General features: G+C 40.7%; 1 protein-coding gene across 2 annotated transcripts in view; it reads right to left on the bottom strand.

The window, feature by feature from the left end:
* Positions 1–13,911, bottom strand: part of slc39a14 (solute carrier family 39 member 14) — a 46,069-nt gene that overhangs the window by 30,196 nt on the left and 1,962 nt on the right. The window contains exons 2-4 of one of the 2 annotated variants that reach the window (XM_055161764.1): positions 11,795–11,868; positions 5,402–5,671; positions 3,707–3,884 (exon numbers count right to left, since the gene is read on the bottom strand). In XM_055161764.1, the coding sequence (XP_055017739.1) occupies positions 3,707–3,884; positions 5,402–5,644 (421 nt within the window). In that variant the 5' untranslated portion in view covers positions 5,645–5,671; positions 11,795–11,868. The remainder of the gene's footprint in view (positions 1–3,706; positions 3,885–5,401; positions 5,672–11,794; positions 11,869–13,911) is intronic. The other variant, XM_055161763.1, reaches the window with a different exon arrangement.

Genomic DNA, 13,911 nt, shown 5'->3' with positions numbered 1-13,911 from the left:
TTCCCATCAAGACCTGGTTTGAAATAACAAACGTTGTTCTTTACTGCAGCGCATAAATGCGCTCAACCACTTGATCTGTTCGCTGCTCCAGACGCTCCTATAACAGGTGCCATATCGCTATGTCGTGTAACAAATAAACATGGTCAAACACAAAATACTGTCCGTGTCGTCACTGTCACGAATGTTGCGTTTGTGTAGACATGTACAGGCTTATATAATATGTATAATGATCTAGTTCACACAATTTGCTACCAAAATAGGGATTGACTCATTGGATCATTTTGACACAATCACCCAGAGTGAAATATTACACAACATCTTGCTGTGAACACACCAGCTAGACTACATCTCCTGCTTCCAGATCCAGACGTGTTGGGCGTGTCCACTCAGCTGTAGATGTAGTGGGCGTGCACCATGCTCCCAATCCTTTTAGTCAGGTACAAAAGAAATAACTATCATATAGGCCAAAAATCGTTTACACGTTCAGTATTTGTCATCCCTAATGCACTGTGTAATTGGCTGGTCTAGAATAAAGAAAAAATGTGACTGCGTTTGCCTATTATATGCTTCGTGATACAGAATATACATTCATCTGACCAGAGACAGACAAGAATGTTTTAGCATCAAGATCACTGAAAAATACTACACAATGAACATATAAACTTCAGTGACTACAAAAAGCCTCCAGTCCAAAAGGCTTGCATGCAGCCGCAGCGCAGCAACAACCAGACCAAGTGGTTAAGGCACGCCCACCACATCTGCAGCCGAGTGGACACGCCCACCACATCTGGATCTGGATGCAAAAGATGTAGTCTACCTGTAGTCTACAGTCAGATGTTTTATATCTGGTTTGATCCTAGTTTAGACCCATATTAAGGCAGCAAATTGTGTGAAATGTCACATTGCATACATGTACATATAATATAGGCCTATCTCTACACACGCAGACCCCTGAGAGTAACAGGACTGGCAACAGTTTATCTTTGAGTATTTTTATCGGCAGGTTTGCGACTTGAAAGAGAGCACAAGAACCATAATATTAGTTGTTGACATGGAGCGTCTACAGCAGCAGCAGCGCAGCGACAACCAGATCAAGTGGTTAAGGTGCACGCCCACCGCATCTACAGCTGAGTGGACACGCCCAACACGTCTGGATCTGGAAGCATGAGATGTGTAGTCTACCTGTTGTGTTCACAGCAAGATGTTGTGTAATATTTCACTCTGGGTGATTGTGTCAAAATGATCCAATGAGTCAGTCCCTATTTTGGTAGCAAACTGTGTGAACTAGATCATTATACACATTATATAAGCCTGTACATGTCTACACAAACACTACATTCGTGACAGTGAAGACACGGACAGCATTTTGTGTTTGACCATATTTATTTGTTACACGACATAGCGATATGGCACCTGTTATAGGAGCGTCTGGAGCAGCGAACAAATCAAGTGGTTGAGCGCGTTCATGCGCTGCAGTAAAGAGCAACTTTTGTTATTTCAAACCAGGTCTTGATGGGAACATGTGCGGGATACATTTGGATTATTTTTCAATGGGGAAATAATACGCCACGATAAAGAAGGTTTAACGCGACAATACAGCTCTGGCAGTTTTGTGTCTCTATGGGAGTGAATGGAAGCGAGAGGACACGCCCCCCATGCTTCCTTTACCAGTTAAACTGATCGCCAGACAATCCGGAACACCGGGCGCGTTAACTTTGCGTTAACTAATTAAGTCATTAACGCCGACAATTATTTTAACGCCGTTAACGCAGTTTTTATTTTTTATTTATTTTATTGTAAACGTCTGTTTCTCACTGGCTTTTATTTTGAAAAAGTCCACCGCGAGCGTTTCTTTAAGTTTGACGTCTTTTCTTTACACTTTTTATTTACACGTGAGATGCAACGTGCCCGAGCCTCTGCGAGGCTCCGGCTCCGGCCCCGGCCGCGGGCTCCGGCCCCGCGGCCTCCGGCCCGGCCGCGGGCTCCGGCCCCGGCCGCGGGCTCCGGCCTCCGGCCCCGGCCGCGGGTTCGGGACCAGCCGTGCGCTCTGAGCTGAGTTTATTTCTTTAGTTCGGTGCTGGAGTAACTGATTTACCCAGATACCATTGGAAGAAAAAATGTGATTGGTCCATTTCCATTCCATTATATTAACCCTTTGTTTCCTAAGAAATATCAGTTCAAGTTTATAACACTGATCTAGAAATTATTACTAGTGCAGTGTTCATTACTCACAGCATAAAAAATATTCAACAAATATATTAGTAGTACAAACGTCCATTCAATATTTTTTCTTGAGCCTTCCCTGAATACCTTGAAGGCTCTGAGGATTCCCGTGAAAGAAATACAGTTTGCACAACAAATGTTTGGCTCTTTCATTTACATTTCCAATAAAAGAGCGCTATACTCTACTTTTTAATTCATTCATTGGTTTTGCGTATAACATGCGATTAATCATGATTAATCGCTCGAACTCATGCGATTAATCGCGATTAAAAAAATTTTTTTTTGCCCAGCTCTAATATATATAAATAAAATTAACAACGCATTAAGATGTTATATTTATAAAGGTAAGGAGTCTTATTAGAGACGATTGGACTGTGGGGTCAGGTGGCCATCTGTAAGTGTATTTGATTTTTTCAACAGTAGATGACCCCTCATGTCCCCTCCCATCTCCCCATACCTGGCCTTTGTTCAGGCTCATCTATGCTCTGTGACTCTGTTCTCTCAGGCCACAGCTGGCAGTCTATCAGATAGTAATATAGATAACATCTAATTGTGAAAAGTGAGAATACTACAGGGGCTTTAATGGTTGGTAACTTTAATGGGAAAAATTAGCAATGAAAAACTTGACTGGGCTGTGGATCAAATGGCACATAGGATTTGTAGAACACAGAACTGTAAAAAATAACAGTTAGATTCAGAAGACTCCACCACCAGAAGCATCACTTGATTGGACCTATGAGGAGCGCGTAGTGCTGAAAGGCCAGCACAGAGGAGACTCTGACTCTCCTGGGGGTGAGTGAGGTGTGTGGACAGTTCAAACCTCAGGCAGCAGCTGCAGCACGGCAGTGGAGAACAATGTGCCAATGGCAAGAGCGATGGAAAAGGTTAGCACAACATGCATGTAGCGTGTCTTCATGAGCGGGGCCAGGCACACTCCAGTGAGAGAGAACAAGCTGACCACTGTCACACTCAGGAAAGCATAGCCCCACACTGTGGACAAAGTGAGCACGTCAGACTACAGGAGGCATCAGCCAGTCCATAGCAAAACCCAGCATTTCAGACTGCTCATGCCTCCAAAAGGACTCTAGTATTTTAGAGATTTTCCACAATTAATTTTGTAATAAAAATAAATTATATTTTTGATCTTTTTAATAGGTGGATCAGTGTTATATTTTTTCTTTGACTTTTTAGTCTGCACCCCTTATTGCGGGTTTGGGTGACGTTAAATTGTATAGACTGATCATGGGGAGAAAACCAAAAATTTGTCAATATATATTATTTTTATATGAAAATTGGAAATTCTAGTGTCCACTTATAGAAATGCTCAGGTTCAATATTTGTGAATTTACACCATCTTCCCCTCCATCTGGGAATATGAATCTGAAAACCACTAATTGCAGAGAGTTTCTGTACATTTCACATAAACATGTTGTTACAGGGTCCATATTCACGTCACTGGATAAGGACAAGAGTGTGGGCTTACCCTCTGCATCAGTGGGCCTGGGGGAGTTCTCGGCGCTGGGCCCCTCCTCACTGAGACCCCTACAGGAGCCTGCTCCCAGCTGCTGAAGCATTGTGGGGCATAGCTCCTGTAAATGCTGCTCATTCAGGTGGGCCTGTTCAGTGATCTGAAACACAGCCAGCGTGTCTGTGGACAGACACTGAAGAAAAAAACAGAACTATTGAAAAAAAGAAAAAAAAAACAGATCTGTTGTCCTAATGCAGCACATTCTTTCAGTTATGCTGATCATTAGTTTAATATATCAAATATGCAGCAATGGGAAGAATACTTTGAAAATGTGTTTAGGAACAGAATACTCAATACCTGCATTAAAATGTATTTTGTAACATATTCTGTTAAACGGTCCAATCAGAATACTGTATTCTGAATACATAGAAAACTTTAACACTGGATCACATTTAAATTATAGCATAATGGCACACATATAACAGAAATAAAAACAGCTTTATTTCTGTTTCATTGTTTGTTTATGCATTTCCTATCACTAATGGAGAAGTTAAAATCAGACATGCACTCACAACAATAGCTGTGCATTCTATTTTTCTCATTACAGTGCAATTTGAAAAATTGTATGATCAAGTACTGCAATGCATCCCATAGATTTGAGAAGATTTTAGGAAAACTGTATTCTGAATGCTACCAAATGAAAGAGTAGCTGTAGTGGAATACGGTTAGTGAAAGTGTGTATTTTCTGAATATGTACGTACACATGCATTCAGTTATTTCCCAACAACGCAAGTATGGCATTTAATTGTATATGTGCCAAATAAAGATGACCCTAACTTTACCCACAATGTTAGCACAGTATTACTAAGTTGATCCAGTAGGGGAAAAAAATAGTGGGTAGAGGGCCATGTATAGCTAGGATGGGATCTTAATAATATATCTAATGAATATATAGGCAGAAGTAGGATATTTGGAAACTTGGGAATATACTTTGCAACTCAAGTGTCAATTTTGCAGAGAATTGTACAATAATAGTCATAGCTTCTAATGATCATGCCCCAGTTGAACTATTTTAAGATTTACAGCTGGAGATGGAATGTAAGTATCTAGATGAACAATTGGTGTTAAAGTTGAAAGAGGACATCAAATATTTCCCTGGAGGCAAATGGGTTCAAGTCATCGCCACCTTGTCTAGTATGATGTGGTGTGTGAGTGAGTGATTGATGGTGGTACAAACACATTTACATTTATTTATTTTGGAAAATGGGACCAAATTGTGTTCCTTGCGTATAAATTGTCCCTGGATTTTGGATTGAATTTTCTGAACTCAATTTTCTGCATTATTTTTCATCTGCCACTGAACTGGAATAAAACTATGATAAATCAGGTGATATGAACTTAAGTCTTTTTTTTAGTGTTGAGCTTGTCTCTGGATCTGGATGGTGTAGAGTGTACAGGTATCAGACACTCTTCAAGAGCAAAAGTGGGCATCAAAAAAATCTAACAATAAAGAAACAATGCCTGAAGAACATCTGGTAATTGCTTGGAATGTCGAGGATACATATTAGAAGACAGTAGTATGAGAACATTTTCTACATTTATAATGAATACAACAAGCAACTTCCAGAAATGTTCTGAAAACTATTATGTAGTCTATGTCTGTCTGTACTTAGAGATAGGACATGTTTGCGCACACGAATGAGCCCTTACCCTGGAGCTGTTGGACGGTGCCCGTGTGGCCGGGCTGGAATCCTGCTCGAGGCCTCGGCTTAGGAGGGCCAGCAGGGCACGCAGCTGAGGGACTGAGATGGTGCTGTTGTCCCCATAGCGAGTGAGCAGGTCCTGGAGCACCTGTGTTTGTGAAGTGTCTGCATGAAGCTCCCCCAACAGCACTACAACCACGGTCCACCAGAGGGCAGCACTGTGCCCACTGCCACAGGAACATATCAGCATGGCCTCTGCCCTGGACACAGCGTTCACCTGCACAGGCACAGTGAACATTTCAAATAGGAAAGGAACGAAAGAAATAGATTTTTTTTTTTTTTTTTGCAACTACCTAGATCCAATTGCCTGGCATATGCAGAGTAGGGATGCACCAATACAATATCTGTACAGTATATTAGCACTGATATTGAAAATGGTGGTTTGGACATAATTTTCGATTTGGCTGATATCCCATTTTAGAGTAATAATTGGGGTAATTTGGGCCAATGCTGGCCCAAAACACATCATAATATTAAACAATTTCTACAGAGCTGTTCTGTAATGACTTTAAATTAACACTTCTGGATAATTTTTACCATATGCCATTTTAAACTTAAATATATTCTGCATGTTTAAAGGAAATATATTCTGTTTTCAGTATCTGCACTGATAGCAAGTATCAGTAGATAGATACACTGTAGATATGAACAGGTGCACTGTGAAACTTCTAATTGGAGGGTCTGCTACTAGCTTGTCTCCATGAAGATGTTATTTCTCTGCCTGGAATGTTCCACAGTAGGGCATTAAACATATCTCCCTTGTGATTACATGTGTTTTATAGCTCAAAAATACCTTAAAAACATGTTTCTTACCATGGTTTACTGACCATTAACCTATCTTCAATGTAATTACCAAGTTTACTTCCATAGTGTGGAATAATCAAGGCAAAACAGTAATATCTCCATGGAGGCATGCAGTTGGCGGACCCTCTACCAGAAAAATTACACAGTACACCTTTAAAGCCAAAGTACTGGCACCGGAACAAAATAATATTTCAGAAGCCCTGAGCAGCAAGCAAAAAAAGGCACACCACTTGGGCTTTTTTCCCCCAACAACAGCCAAAACAGCTATTTTTTTTTCCAACATGGCCCGGCTGCGGGCTCCGGCTTCAGCCGCATGCTGGTCCAGCCCGCTTCCGCGGGCTCCTAGCTCCGACCGGGCCGCGGGCTCCAGTTCCCGGGTCTTTCTCGTTCTTCTTCTTCCAGAAGCCCCTGAGGCGTCCAATTAGAGATGTGATATGATCCTGCCCTTAACTCAGTGAAATATGATTGGTCCTGCAGGTGTTTCTTTAGTTCAGTGCTGCAGAGGGAGTCACTGATTTACCCAGATACCACTGGAAGAAAAACTGTGATTGGTCCATTTCCATTCCATTTTATTAACCCTTTGTTTCCCAAAAAATATCAGTAAAAGTTTATATAGTTTAGTATTAGTGTTTATTACTCGCTGAATATAAAATATTGAAAAAATATATTAGTAGTACAAAAATTAATTCAGTATTTTTTTCTTGAGCCTTCACTTAATACCTTGAAGGCTCAAGGTACCCCTCTGAAAGAAATGCTGTTTGCACAACAAATGTACGACTCTTTCATATACATTTCCAATAAAAGTGCGCTATACGCTACTTCTTAATTTAAATTTTTTTTTCCTTCCAGCTCTCTTGGGGTGGGTGAATCAGACCCAAAAATGTATTTGGGTCTGATAGGAGAGCATGAGGGTTTAAACAATTCAAGATTTGCGGTGAATTTTTACATCAGTAAATATATCGGCAATTATATCGGCTAGCGGCAGCGGCAACTTCCATTTTATTGGAATCATATCGAGGCCATGGTTCTCAACCAGAAAAAGGTGGCTTGCCCTTTCTGGGTGGGTGGAAAATCCTTGCCTCAAGTGGAGGAGTTCAAGCATCTCGGGGTCTTGTTCATGAGTGAGGGGAGGACGTAACGTGAGATTGACAGGTGGATCAGTGCAGTGTCTGCAGTGATGCAGTCGCTGTTTCGAACTGTTGTGGTGAAGAGGGAGCTGAGCTGAAAGGCGAAGCTCTCGATTTATCGGTCAGTCTTCGTTCCTACTCTCACCTATGGTCATGAGCTCTGGGTAATGACCGAAAGGACGAGATCGCGGATACAAGAGCTCGAAATGAGTTTCCTTCGCAGGGTGGCTGGGCACTTAGAGATAGGGTGAGGAGTTCAGTCACATGGGAGGAGCTCGGAGTAGAGCCGCTGCTCCTCCACATTGAGAGGAGCCAGCTGTGGTGGCTCAAGCATCTGTTCCGGATGCCTCCTGGGCGCCTCCTTCAGGAGGTGTTCCCGGCATGTCCCACCAGAAGGAGGCCCCGGGGAAGACCCCGGACACACTGGAGGGACTATGTCTTTCGGCTGGCCTGGGAATGCCTTGGGATCCCCCCCGGAGGAGCTGGAGGACGTGTTTGGGATGAAGGAAGTCTGGGAGTCCCTGCTTAGACTGCTGCCCCCGCGACCCGGCCCCAGATAAGCAGAAGAAAATGGATGGATGGAAACTACAATATTGATCTAAAATGGGACCATTGTCATATGTCAGTGTTCAAGTAGGTTTCATAACAAAAGAAAATTTAATTCTGTCACTGGACACAAGCTTTAGAGTGAAGACGTTTGGTCGCTCATCCAAGCAGCTTCTTCAGTTTTGGTCACATAACTTATCAGTCTGAGGGAAGAGGAGCCAAAAGTCTTCACTCTAAAATTTTTGTCCAGTTGACTAACATTAGAATTTTCTTCTATTATGCAACCATATGTGACAAGTGCTCAAAGCTCCAGAAGTGGCAGTGGTATTTCAAAGAGCCCATACATGATCTGTTATAATATCTTTTTCCTTATCACAAACATACAGTTGCAATCAAAATCTTAGCCCATTCCTCAAGGGCAAAGGCCTCCAGTTCACTAATATTCTTGAGTTTGAAGAATGCACTGTGGACTACAGGTCTGGGTGGACTGTTTCTGTCCTCCGTGTTCGAGGACTGTAGCTGTGGAGGTGGTGCAAAGCATCCGGTCAGAATCCCAAATCCAATTTGGTACGTTATATGTTGTTCTGAGCCATCCATCCTCCATGCACTTGGTTTTTCCCAGGGAAAGTGCTTCTCAGGCCAAGGCACCTAACATCACTTCCCGATCTAGCTCATCTGAGCCCGGCCTGAACTGGAGCTGCTCCCTGCTGTTTCAGGAGTCTAGTTTGGATCTAGTCCGACTGTAGCATTTCTCACACTAGGCTAAAAGCAGGGCATTTTTGAAGTTGAAACAATTGAATAGGCTATTGCCTACTGCCATAAATTTATTTGGTTAATTAATAGTTGAAAATTACAAAATGGTTGATACGTGCACATGGAGAACACTGGGACCTTTCTGTGCGTGCAGGCCTCAGTGTTCAAACATAGCTACACACCCTCAATTTTGACTCACTCTGGAGCCACACGTTCGCACATTGGTACTTGGTCTGATCTTTGTGTATTACATTCTCTGTATTGGCCATTGCTGGCAAAATATATAATTCGGAAATGAGTCGCGGCTGCGTTTGGACAACAATCTGTTATTGCACTGGAGTTGCCAAAGGCGTATAGAGCATCAGTTTCAGCACCAAGACCACCTCTTTTTTGAGGTCTCGGTCTGTTTGATTTAGTGTGGATCCATGTGCGATTGATGCTTTCACACCAACGAAAACAAACCAAAGTAAGAGCTTTTGGTTGGTGCACCAACCCCTCTTGGTGTGAAAGCACCCTAAGTGGTAACGTGCTAGCTACCATGTTTCAAATAGAAAGTTCCCATTGACTTACATTGGAATATTGTTGCCCCTCTCTCAAAAGTGTGAATAAAACAAAACATAACTCCGGGGATGTTTTTGATGAGGTAACAACATTATAAAAGTGGATTAAAGTTGACAACAGTCATTAGCATAATATAGGACCTTTAACTGGCTTGTTTTTATTTTAGAAAGATGTCTATGGCACATTTTTTAATCCTGTGTTTGTGGTTCTAAATTAGATTTTTTTGAATAATTGCATGTAGGTACAGAGCATTAGATGGAGATATGATTGCTTGGGATCCAGAATACACACTTCTGCAATATTTAACGAAGATGCAAATCTGGTGAATTTCACTGGTGAATCTCCCAGTGTTGAAATGGCCATGAGTGAGGTGGATTAGCCAATCAGGGAAGTGTATGACTGCTTACGGGGAAAAATGAAAGAAAAAAAAGCACAGAGGAATTAAAAATATGGTGGATTTCTATAGAATCACACTCTGTTAATCTGAGGGGAGAGAAATGTCATTGTGTTTGAAATGATGGGTGACCAATTAGCTCCTTTGTTTCACATGCGTCACAGAAAAAAACTCTAAAAAACTGATGATTATACAAGATCATGTTTGGTTCTGGTTTAAATGACTGAGGGCACGGGGACCACATTAATATCTCTCTGTATAAGAAATACAGAGATATCATTTTGATACTGAGAGTAGAAGAAAACTCAAACTTCAAATGCAGACAATATAGGATTTCTGAAAGAGGGACACATAGTTAAAAGCTCAAAGAAGTTGATTTTAACAAATTACATTCATATGGGACATAATATTATTGATTACAAAGTGACTGTAATCAAGAGTCCATATTAATGTTGTGATATAGGCACATGGTGTCTTTCATAAGAATGCAGTGACAAGCCCAACAGAGGAATGCAACTGTGGAAGTCCATCGTCAAACAGCGCACAGCGCTTGTCTTTAGGGAATAGCTCTGAGTTGAACAGGTTTCATTTAACAATAGCTGCTACACTGTCATTTATTAAACTCTTTTCATCTGCACAATGTACACAAGAAAGTATTTAACGAAATTTTAAAATTAAGATTTAGTAATTTCTTATCACCAATGATCTTTGGAGGAAGAAATAAGAACAGATATTTAACCGATATTTAACTGATACTTAACTTTTTTTTTAGTTTGTTTTTTCAAATCATCCAAGCCCACAATAAGTAGACTTGTGTGTTCTTTCAAATGCTGATAATTGCTTCATAGGCCTCTCCCAAAGGTGCAACAGTGGTTTTGATAAGGTCTGTGAGTGGACAAAATTAACACTGGTGTAGGGTCCTTAGTGCCCAAAGGAGCCGTGGGGTCTCATTTAGAAAAATGTAGGTGGAATTCTTACCAAACATGTGTATGAACACTTCTCCTCTGCGAGTGCAGTGCTCTTTCTTTCTCATCTCTGACTGTACAAAGTTCAAATTTTTAGGACCATATATTCAGTCATCTTTTGTAGATCAGAAATTTAATGTGGAAAGTGACATGTCACTTTCATGCATATGTTCAAAAACTTTACATTGTGTGCATGCTTTATAAATGAGAGCCCTGGCACCTGCATCGCAGTGTCAGATTTACTCCCGTAGCTGTGTTCAGACCGCTCACACGTGCCTGTACAGACCTCAATACAGTTACTCATAGTCACAGTCAATGTTTAACACCTTCCACTAATATAACGTCACATTCGGAGTAGTCTAGTTTATTGTGGTATAGTTTAAAGTATGGCTTTTGTAGTTATCTGATTTGAATCATGATAACAATGAAAGTACAATGTGAACTTGTTGCAGCAGGTGCATGATCATTTTAAAGTCTAGGTCATGTAACTATACGTATAGTGAATGTAACCCATCTGGACACAAACTTATTTACAGTAGATAGAAATAGGTTCAAAAGAGGTTGAAGTGTAATTTTCAGGGTTAGAGCAACTAGTGCTAGCTTTTGTGTTTAACGTTTCTCTACATGATTCACTGTTTTAATCTTTCCTGTATTATTATTATTTGCATTACTTGCTCTATTGACTGGCTGATCTTCTGTTAAGTGTCTTTGGATGTCCTGAAAAACGCTATATAAATAAAATGTATAATAATAATAATGAGAAGAAAAATAACAATAACAAGAATAAGAATACTTAGAATGCTTGGGACATTCCACAGTATGGCATTAAACTTAGAGACATTAAGACAAGCACGTTGTACCTCAATGCCAAGTTACAAATCAGATTTGTGGGGAGGCAAACCCCATTCACAGTAAGCAACATAAACACATCTGTAATTAAATGCAATATAGACATGTTTAATGCCATACTGTGACACATACTCCCAGCAAAGAAATAAAATCTACCCTCCATTAGAGAAGTTACATATTGGGCCATTACAGAAATGTTTTTTTTTTTTTAAATAAACATGTATCTTTTCATATGTATCTATCTATATATGTAAATATCATTTGAATTATTTCCAAGTAACAAATTTTGCATAATCATAAAAAATATATTTGCAATTCTCAAAATCAAATATATACACTACCTTAAAGTGCACAGAGTTGCTTGTTCCTATACCTGTGAAAAGGCCCCACTGGCTCGTACCTGCCCAAGGGTGACCTAAGGGACCAAAGTTGTAATTATAGATTCTGCATGGTCAATGACAGAGACATTTGAGTGTACACTGTAATGTCATGCCACTCCCCATAATTAGATGGTCTAAATCAGAGGTGGGCAAACTGCGGCCCTTTAAGCCTTTTAATCTGGCCCGCTTAACTTGAATAAATTATAATATATATATTATTATATATATAATAATAAACCTTGTTAATATTTTATTTTTCCTGCATTTCTGCCGTTTCCCAGTAGATAGCGCACTCTAGATGCATTGACCTTTGTTGAGTTGGGGCATATTATGTTGCATTCATGTGGTTGGAGTTGTTTTCCGACATGTGAAGTTTCCCAGTGGAAAAGTCATTTTTTCGATCATTCTGACACGACGTGAACGCATCCTGAGAATCGTCACAACAAAACTAACTCCAGACTTTGATGCACTGGGGTAAAAGGGACACCAACAACACTGTTCCCACTGAAATCAAAAGTAAGTTTCTCTGCTGTTGTGTAAAAAATGCATTTACGTATTACATGTCATTTCTGTTAAGGTGTGCACGTGAGTGGTGTGCGGGTGCACGTACGTTCTCATTGAGTGCATAGTATACATGTACATCAGTATTCCGTTTGTTAGCCATATCTCGGTTATGGCAGTATTTGGGATACTGCGTATACATGCACGCTGCGAAACCGGGATACTCATATCTCTGTACATGATCAAATATAGTATTGAGCTCCTTTAGCAGAGGAAGCTCGGGAGACTCTAACCAGTGGTGAGGAGCTATGATCCACTGCACAGATCAAACCCGTTTCTAAACATTGTACAAGTTACACACACATAAATAAACTCACCTTTACAACATATAAACCACATCAGCCCGTTTGATAATATAATTCAACTTTGCCATATTTGTTTACGTTTTACAGAAACTAAACTTAAAACTGCATGGCTAATTTTGCTGATAAAAATAACTCTCTCCTTGTGCCGCTGATGTGGTTCAGCTTCTGTCGGACTAAAGGACACGACTCAAGGCCGATTTACGGTCCAGCGTCAAATTGTCTGCGTCGACGCATACCCCCTACGCAGAGCCTCTGCGTCGACCGACGTGCACCTCCGAAATTTTCTAACTACGCATCAAAACAAAGCAGACAGCAGGGGAAGCGACACAGACGATAAGAGCTGTGATTGGTCCTCTGTACCACCGCACTACAGACATTTCCTGTCGGCTTTTCTTTCTTTCAGTATATATTGAGAAATAATGTGTTTAATGCAGCTTTGCACATATGTGTTTACATTTTACAGAAACAAAACTTAAAATTGCATGGCTAACTTGTATAAACAAAGTGCTCATAAAACAGCTTGCTCCTGGTACGCGGTCAGCTTCTCTCGGACTTAAAAAGGACATGACTCAGTGGAATATGCATGTTCTTTCTGTGACAGAGGGATATTGCACTAATGGTGAGTCTGTTCTTTTATCCCGTTAGAGATGGTTCATGTTAAAGTTTTCAGAGATTATATGTCTGCGAGTCATACACACAGACCGTATATATGAATAGACAGATATCGTCGCCCCCTAGTGTTTTGGCAGTGAATTACTTCACGGTGCATAGACCTCGAAGCAGATCCATAAATCAAAAACAATGGCGACAAGGCGACAGCGGCAGTGCGCGTTCAGTTGACGCAGAACTATACTTCACCCTTCAGAGGAATATATGTGTTTTTTTCTGTGACAGAGGGATGGTGATGATGGTGAGTCTGTTCTGTGCATATATCGTAGGAGATATTTCATGTTTAACTTTTCAGCGATCATACAAGTGCAGATTCGTGTGCAGGTTTAGCACAGTCATTTCACTCATTTATGGTCACTTTATTCATGTTGGCTACTGTTGTAATGAAAAGACTGAGAAGTATTTGTCTTTTGGACACATTCGCACTCAACTTTACATTGCGGTAACCAGGATAGTGTGTATACATGCACCTTGACAAAACCAAGATACTCAAACCCGATAGTAACCGGAATACTGATGTGCATGTATACGCACTCATTATAA

The sequence above is a fragment of the Boleophthalmus pectinirostris genome, unplaced genomic scaffold (genome assembly GCF_026225935.1).
Source record: "Boleophthalmus pectinirostris isolate CB_2022bp ecotype Guang Dong unplaced genomic scaffold, ASM2622593v1 HiC_scaffold_4, whole genome shotgun sequence".
In the NCBI taxonomy this organism is placed as follows: Eukaryota; Metazoa; Chordata; class Actinopteri; order Gobiiformes; family Gobiidae; genus Boleophthalmus; species Boleophthalmus pectinirostris.
This window is presented reverse-complemented; position numbering and strand designations above follow the sequence as displayed.